The sequence below is a fragment of the Entamoeba histolytica genome, genomic scaffold (assembly GCF_000208925.1).
Source record: "Entamoeba histolytica HM-1:IMSS scf_1104750519037 genomic scaffold, whole genome shotgun sequence".
In the NCBI taxonomy this organism is placed as follows: domain Eukaryota; phylum Evosea; order Mastigamoebida; family Endamoebidae; genus Entamoeba; species Entamoeba histolytica.
In genome coordinates this window covers 2,218-10,278 of record NW_001915158.1, presented here as the reverse complement: position 1 = coordinate 10,278, position 8,061 = coordinate 2,218, and the positions used below count along the sequence as shown (strand labels likewise).

Sequence of the window (8,061 nt, the reverse complement as noted above, 5' to 3'; positions counted from 1 at the left end):
TATATACAGGTGTACCAATATGTTGAATTCCTAACTTTTGAGATGATTCAATAAATGAACGAGAAGTACCAAAATCTGTTACTTTAGCTGTTACTGGATCAAATGGATTATTTGAAACAACCAAAACATTATCAGTTTTTAAATCACGATGAACAATATCGTTTTGGTGTAAATATTCCATTCCACGAGAAATATCTTGACAAAATCTAATCTTTAATAAATCATTCATTGTGTTTGTTTTCATGAATTTTCTTAATGATCCTAACGGACAAAATTCGGTTACAAGACATAACGTGTCTGGAGTTACAACACTTCCAATATAATTCACTACATATTGACATCGAATTCTTTCCATCATCCCAGCTTCTTGCATGAAATTAGGTAATAAATCTTTGATGTCTACTAAATCAGTTTTCATTAATTTAACTGCAACATCTACTCCTCTCCATTCAGCACGATAAACAATACCAAATGTACCTGAACCAATTGGTGGATGAATTAAATTAATTTCTTCATAATCAATCTTAGTAGATAATGCTGATTCAAGATTTAAATCTAAATAAACATAAAGTTTATTTAAACCTTTTACTTGTTTCTTCTTTCTTTCTTTCTACTGACTTTCCTTCTATGGAATTAACGAATTGAAAAAAAGAAAGAAATAATTATTTTTTATTGAAAATAAACAAAAACAAACTTTTTAAAAAGAAGAAATAATGTTTTTTTTTTTGTTATTAAGTAAATAAATTGTAATTAGTAATAAAATTATTATTGTTAATTAAAAAATAATTCTGAAGAATGGAATGTTGACATACATTTACTTAACAATGTTTTATCTCTGCTACTAAAAGAAGAAGATATTTGGTTAAACAAAAAACTATTCATTAAACTACATAATAATTAGAGCAAATATTATATTATTAATAAACATTTTTTATAACAACAATACCTTTATGACTCTTATAAATTTCGTATTTAAAATTAATTAATGACTTGAATTGACTCTTTTAGTTGAAATAATCCATGACGTCTGTTAATATGAAAAGAAATAACAAATTCTTTTTTTTTTGATTTTATGAAAATTAACAAATCAATTTGTTCTATCAATAACAACTTCAACTGTAAAGAAAAATAATCTTTTCATTTTGTTTATAATTCATCTTTTCTTTAAAAAAACTCCTTCCTCTTTGTTAATATTTATAAAATTTTGTTATTGTTTTTAGTTATTTTAATAACTAAAATTAAAAACCAAAATAAAATAAAATCTATTTAAGAAGATTTTTTATTAATAAATATTAAATTCATCAAGTCTGTTAGTAATAAAATAATTTTTATGTCATAATTCCCATCGAACTTCAAAACACAAAATTCAGAAAAATAAAAAAAATAAAAAAATAAATGAAGAAAAAATTTATTCAATTGTTTCATATAAAATCAGAATAACCATTTTTATTTTTCAACTCTTTCATTACATTCATTCTAATGAATTTGAATAAGAGGAAAGGTTTAAATGAATTAAACAAAAAGACAGTTAATATTTATTCCATCAAACCAACTAATAAAATTTAATAAAGAAACTAGAAGAAACAAATATTAAACAATAATTGAATATTAAAAGAATCAAGAATGGAAATAAATAGTAATTCAAACACCAGTGAAGAAGAAAATTAAAAAAGCTAAATATAAGAAAAATAACGTTGTCTTTTCAATAATAACGATTTTACATTATCAATAAAAATTAAACCACAAAAAATAACCTACTTTCTTATAAAAATGAAAGATTAAAAAAAAAAAAATAAGAAAAATAATCTCTGTATAAAATAAATTGTTCATTCATGAATTATATACAATTATTTGAGAATTATATGAATGCAATAGACAAAAAAAAAGAGTCAAAACAAAACGAAAAAAATTCACCAACTAAGGATTGTTCAGTTATTGAAAAAGTTACTGTGGAAGAAATTATACCAAAATCTGATACTCAAATGTCAAATGTACAACCAGAAATTACTTGTGTTAAATTTAATATTCAATCAGTTTCAGTTCAAAATAATACTTCTATTACATTGTCAGATGGATTAACAATAACAAGGAAAAGATTAAGTAAATCTAGTACAACTAATGATTTTAAGAAATTAAAAGACAGAGAGATCCTCAAACAATCTCAGCCAATAGATGTCCCTTCAATTGAAACTATTATCATCCCTCGACATAAAGTTATTAATTCATTGAAAAAAGAAAATGAAGAAAATGGAAATGCATATCAAATTAAACCATTAATTAATGAATTTCCAAAATTACAATGGTTTTTCTTATTAAATTGTACTTCTCCTAAACAAGAACGATTAACAAAAAATCGTCTTTTATCAATAGGAGAAGATTTAAATTATATCAATAAAAAATATGTAACAATTGATATAACTGAAAATAAAATTGGATATATTCGTACATTATTAAAATATTTCTTTGATAAATTTGATAGAACTGGTGCTGGAACATTTTTAAGAAAAGAAGATTTTAATTTTTTTGAACAAAGTGCATCTATTAATGGAGCTACGTCATTATTAAATACAATTCATTTATTTACATCATTAGAAGTACCTATTGATTATAATATTTTTGAACAAATATTATTTAATTATTGGTCATTTATTCTTTATGATGATACTGATGATTCTTTAATATCATTAATTAAAGTCATTGCTGATGGAATTACAGATGAAGAACATGGAGAAATATTAGGAATATTTACAACAGATGGAATTAGTGCATTAATAAGAATGGATATAAATCAATTACCAATACGATCAATTTTTAATTGTTTTCATAGAACAAGTGTTGATTATTTTACTGTTAATGAATTTATTTATTGTTCACTTCATCTTAAATATTTCCAAACATATTTAAATGAAGCAAATAAATTATTTGAAGACAAAGAATATGCTAAAATGGTTGCATTATTTAATTTAGTTTTTAATGCTTTTAATATAGAAGGAAAAGGAATTGATTTCTCTATGACAAAAACATTTGTATCAAAAATTGACAAAAACAGTAAACCATTCTATAAAAATTTAAAGACTCTTTTTAGTAAATTAGATGATGATAAAGATGGATTTCTTAGCTTTAATGGATTTATTAAAATATTTGAAAAAGCAATGATCTTCAATTTTAAAAAAGATGTTCCAATTCCACATTTTGACTTTAAATATTCTTCTATTTATTATAAACAACTACTTATTGATCTTCTTAAAGAAAAAGAAAAAGCAAAAAAAGATCGTGAATTAATGGGAGTTTATAAAGGACATTCAAATGTTTCTTCTCCTAGTTTACTTAAACTTACTTTTAATTCTGGTGAAACTTTTAAACTAAAAGTAAATAACTCTTCTAATTTATCAGACTCAGTTCCTGTAAATTTGGCTCTTATTGGTTCAACTTCTTCTTCCTCTTTATCAGAAGAAAAGTTAGTAAAGAAATTATCTAAAAAGAAGAAAAAACAATCTTGTATTATTTGTTAACAAAGGCTATAACTTAATTGTATTTATTCACTTCATCTTTTGTTATATTCTCATTTTATTACATTAACTTCTAAACAATGCTTTTTTGTTTAATAATAATTCTTTAAAATATTTCTTCTTAATATAATCATTTAAATTATTTCATTTTTTTACTTTTACAATAGAAATAATACTTCTTGAAATGATTTAAAAATCAAAAACAATGATAGGTATTGTTGTATTTTTCATCACTTATATATAAATTTAATATTAACACCTTTTGGATTGATAATGAAATCTGCAAAAAGAGAAAGTTAACTTTAAAAGAATAAGAAAGTTATAACTTGAATAACTTTAGATTATTTTATAATAATTTTAAAATTTTTATTTATTTATTGTTATTTAAGTATAACATTACTTTTTAAGATTATTTGTGTTATTCTCATTAAATTATTATTTTTTATTATTAGATTAATAGATAAATAAATCAAATAAAATATAATACAGAAAATTTAAACTTTTCTTTTACATTTAAAAACAAAAAAAAAAAAATAAGAAGGGTTGATAATCCTAAAAAATTTTAAATTTTCCAAAGATACAAAATGGAAAAGAGAAAAAGATGAGAAGAAAAGGCAATATCTGAACTTAAAATCATTAAACAACGGTATTATGAAATACCAACAATTTATTATGATTACAGGAGGTGTAGGAGTAGGTAAATCTACTTTAATTCATGGATTAAAGAAAAGCCTACCAAAAAAAGAAAGAATATTTATTAAAGAATGCATTGACTTTAAACCCAACATTGGAAAAAAAATGCTTGAAGAAACTTTGAAAGGTAAAGGTTCTATATATCAATTCCAATTATTTATTATTGATTGTTATAGAGAACAATTAGAAAAAGCAAAGGATATGAAATATGTTATTATGGAAAGAAGCCCAGCTGATTCTATTAATATTTTTGCAACAGAATCTTATCTTCAAGGTAAAATTAGTGAAGAAGAATTTAATGATTTGAAAATAAAAACAGAAGAATTATATCAAAGTTATAATATCCCAAAATATCATGAATGTATTTTTACTAAGATAGATAGTTGTAAATATTCCATTGATGGAGTATTTCAAATTGTTAAACAACAAACATTACAATGTTGGAAACGATCAGAAAGTGCATTATTCTTACTATTTTGTAGTGATCCATTAATGCAAAAAGAAAATATTGAAAAAAGAGGAAGACCTGAAGAAAAAGATTATGATATTAATTATATGATTAGAATTAATAATGAATATGAAAAGTTATTTGCTAATTTTGCTTAAATAGTAAGGTATTTTTTTTTTGTTGTTAATGTTTTATTTAATTCATTTCTTTTTTTTTATAACTATATTGATTTCTTTATTATTTTAGAATAAAAAGACGATTATGATTTAAGAGAAATTCATTTGTTATAAAATAAAATGATTCTTCTTTTTCTTAATTTTTTTTTGTTTGTTTTACTCTCAGAGGCAAATGATTCATTATGTTACAGACAAATGGATGGGTTTTATTGTTTAGATGATACTCTCTTTATTTGGTGTTATGGTTATAGTGAAGGATTTGTAATGAGATGTAGTTCTGGAACATTATGTAAATGTGGATTTACTCGAGAAAATCCATGTTTGTTGAGTATGCAAGAGTCTGCTGATTGTGTTGGTAATCCAGGAGATATAAAAAATTTAACATTTCAACAATCAATATAAAAAAGATAAAACACTTTTATTAAGATAGGTTTATTTATAACAATTTTCTTCTTATAACTTAAAAAATAGATAAAAATTTATATCTTAAAAAATATTTTTTACTTCCATAACTCAAAGACAAATGATTACAATTTTATTGTTTATTTCTTTATCTTTTGCTGCAAAACAAATTGAACCAAATCAAGTAAAACAAGTACCACCAAAAAAAATAAAAGAAATTCAATCAACTAATATGTCTGAATTTGGTTATTATAATTTTGATCAAAAGAAAGTTAAAAAAGCATTAAATGATATTAAAAAACCTAAAATACCCCCAATGATTCCTATTGTAGCACAACCTCCTATTATTCCAGTTGTTCCAATCCAGTCATCAATTACAATTACAGAAATTCAACCACAACCAAGATTTGTTCAAGCTTATCCTACTCTAATGCTTTAATTTACACAACTTTTATTTTTTTTTTATTCTAAAAGTTATAATAAAAAATAAATCAATTATGATAAAAGATTTGATTTTTAAGCATTTCGTGATTGTTGTGTTAAATCTAATTCATCTGTCAAGGCAACCGAGAAAGCATCATTATTATTATTATTATCTCTATTTTGTGAATGGGATGAACGTGGTTTTCGTGTAAACCAGAAGAAAGCAATAACACTAATTATAACAATTAATAATATAATAATGATTGCTATAATATATATTGGTGTTGTATTTCTTTCTTTCTCTTCAGTTTTAATACACTTTCCTTCTATTAAAGTATATCCTTTTGTTAAATCACAAATACACTGATCATTTTCTTCATTTGGAACAAAGTTGTTATTACAAACCAATGTACATTGTTGAGGTCCATTTGCAGTATATCCATCAGTACAATCACATCCATTATTTTGTTTATTTACTTTAATACCTTTACCAAAACATTGATATTCACATGAACCATCTTCTAATTTTCTATAATTTTCAATACAATGACATTCTCCATCTTTCTTTATTTGAAATTCTTTACAAGTTAGTTCAGATGGACAAGTAATTAATTCAACAAAGGTATTTCCATCAATAGAAATACATTTACAACTTTTTATTGTAGGAGCATAATAAAAGAGGGATGTACATGTATCATCTAAATAAGTAGTTCTATTTATTACATTATCATCACCTTGAATATATTTATAATACCCATCTAAATCTTTAGTACATTCAATAGGATAGTTATAAATAATTGTATCTTCTACATCACTTTCACATGAAGAAAGAATTTTACTGTGAATTGGAGAAAGGGTAATACTTTCTTTTAACATGTTAGATTCATCAATAAGAATTTTAACTGTTTCAGAATTACCTTTACATTCATTATCTTGATATATTTCTCTAAGAATATTTGGGATTTGATTTCTCAGACTCATTATATATACTAAATCTAATATACCTCTCTTTAGCTTCAAATAAACAACTATTAAGTTTATAAATAATTTGATGTCCTTGTTCTATTTGATGAATATAATACTGAGGAGATTCTTCTGCAAATACCAAGGAAAGACAAATAAAAAAAGTCAACATAAACCAATTGAAAGAAATTGAGATCCAATCTTATCATAAACTCTCTTCTTATTTTTTTAATACGTCATTCATTTTCTTAAAAAAAAAAAAAAATAAAATAAAAATAAAAAAAGAAAAAAATTAAAGTAAAAAAAAAAAAGTATTTTTGTGTTTTTTGAAAAGAAAAAGAACTTTAAAATAATAATAAAAAACATGATATATTTACTTCTTTTAAGTGTTTCATTTGCAACACTCGTTAATGTAACATTTAATCCATCAATGAATAGAGTTATTATTCATACATATATTGATGAATATGGAGAATATCCATATACATTTATAACATCACATTTAACAAATGATTCTAATTCATATTCATTAGATGGAATATTACCATTTGCAGAAACAATTCAATTAACATTAACAACAAGAGAAGGAATAACACGACCTAATGTAGTTCAATCAAATACCACAGTAATAGCTGTTCATAATAAAGTATTTGAGATATATGATATTTCAAAACAACCAGCATATTTAATAACAACAAGAGAACAAGATTTTGATAAAGATAGTGATATGACTCTTGTCCATAGAAAACAAGGAGATATAATCTTTTTATGTAAAAAGTCATTATTAAATGAATATAATATTCATCTTCAACATCAACTCTCAACTAATATTTGGTGTGGAAAATCAATTAGTGGAGGAAATGAAATGATTGCTGTAAAAGGAAATAGAAGTAATGTAAATTTATATGAAATAGATAAAATAAAAGGAGAATTATATTATTATGGTAGTGTTTCATATCCATATTCAGAAACATTTAATTATGATCCAATAAGAATGAATAAATTTAATGTACTTTATGCACCAATTACTGGTTTAAATAGACTTCAAGTTAATTCACCAAATGATTTTTATAGAAATGGAGAAACAATAATAATACCATTTTATAATTCAATAAATAATTCAGTATTATATAATCCAACAGGATCACAAATTATTTATACATATGGAAGTCTTATAATAATTGGAACACCATTTATTAATAAAGGAACAAATTATAATAATGGAGGAGCAATATTATATTATGATTATTATCTTACAGATCAACCAATTAGATTTAAAAAATTATGGGAATATAGTGGAAATAGTTCATCACAATTTGCAGGATGGAGTGTTGGAATAAGAAGTGGATATGTATTTATTGGAGGAGCAATAAATACAAATGAAAAAGGGATAATACAAAAAGAAATAATGATAAATATAACAGAAGTATTAAAAGATTATTGTGTA

General features: G+C 23.0%; 7 protein-coding genes across 7 annotated transcripts in view; 5 read left to right on the top strand and 2 right to left on the bottom strand.

Annotated features, from left to right (window-relative positions):
- The window catches only part of EHI_180820 (protein kinase, putative), a gene marked incomplete at both ends in the record, with an annotated part of 1,303 nt that extends 421 nt beyond the window's left edge, over positions 1 to 882 (bottom strand). Inside the window, 2 exons of the mRNA XM_001914108.1 lie at positions 8 to 555; positions 876 to 882. Coding sequence (XP_001914143.1) covers positions 8 to 555; positions 876 to 882 — 555 coding nt within the window. The remainder of the gene's footprint in view (positions 1 to 7; positions 556 to 875) is intronic.
- Positions 883 to 1,832: 950 nt separating this feature from the next.
- On the top strand, positions 1,833 to 3,512 carry EHI_180810 (uncharacterized protein; the record flags this gene model as incomplete). The annotated part of the gene is made up of 1 exon (XM_643212.1): positions 1,833 to 3,512. The coding sequence occupies one exon, from the start codon at positions 1,833 to 1,835 to the stop codon at positions 3,510 to 3,512; it is 1,680 nt and encodes a 559-aa protein (XP_648304.1).
- A 626-nt stretch (positions 3,513 to 4,138) lies between these two features.
- On the top strand, positions 4,139 to 4,868 carry EHI_180800 (uncharacterized protein). The gene has a single exon (XM_001914107.1). It carries the CDS (start codon positions 4,161 to 4,163, stop codon positions 4,806 to 4,808), a length of 648 nt encoding a protein of 215 aa, XP_001914142.1. The 5' UTR covers positions 4,139 to 4,160; the 3' UTR covers positions 4,809 to 4,868.
- Positions 4,869 to 5,021: 153 nt separating this feature from the next.
- EHI_180790 (chitinase, putative) lies at positions 5,022 to 5,228 on the top strand (the record flags this gene model as incomplete). The annotated part of the gene is made up of 1 exon (XM_643211.2): positions 5,022 to 5,228. The coding sequence occupies one exon, from the start codon at positions 5,022 to 5,024 to the stop codon at positions 5,226 to 5,228; it is 207 nt and encodes a 68-aa protein (XP_648303.2).
- A 121-nt stretch (positions 5,229 to 5,349) lies between these two features.
- On the top strand, positions 5,350 to 5,667 carry EHI_180780 (uncharacterized protein; the record flags this gene model as incomplete). The annotated part of the gene is made up of 1 exon (XM_643210.1): positions 5,350 to 5,667. The coding sequence occupies one exon, from the start codon at positions 5,350 to 5,352 to the stop codon at positions 5,665 to 5,667; it is 318 nt and encodes a 105-aa protein (XP_648302.1).
- A 77-nt stretch (positions 5,668 to 5,744) lies between these two features.
- On the bottom strand, positions 5,745 to 6,632 carry EHI_180770 (uncharacterized protein; the record flags this gene model as incomplete). Its single annotated transcript, XM_643209.2, has 1 exon — positions 5,745 to 6,632. One exon carries the CDS (start codon positions 6,630 to 6,632, stop codon positions 5,745 to 5,747), a length of 888 nt encoding a protein of 295 aa, XP_648301.2.
- A 346-nt stretch (positions 6,633 to 6,978) lies between these two features.
- EHI_180660 (protein kinase domain containing protein) overlaps positions 6,979 to 8,061 on the top strand; it is a gene marked incomplete at both ends in the record, with an annotated part of 1,950 nt that continues 867 nt past the window's right edge. Inside the window, one exon of the mRNA XM_643215.2 lies at positions 6,979 to 8,056. Coding sequence (XP_648307.2) covers positions 6,979 to 8,056 — 1,078 coding nt within the window. The remainder of the gene's footprint in view (positions 8,057 to 8,061) is intronic.

What these genes read in the sequence shown, in the direction of transcription:
- EHI_180800 (XM_001914107.1), top strand. Translation starts at nt 4,161, where the DNA reads ATGAAATACCAACAATTTATTATGATTACAGGAGGTGTAGGAGTAGGT.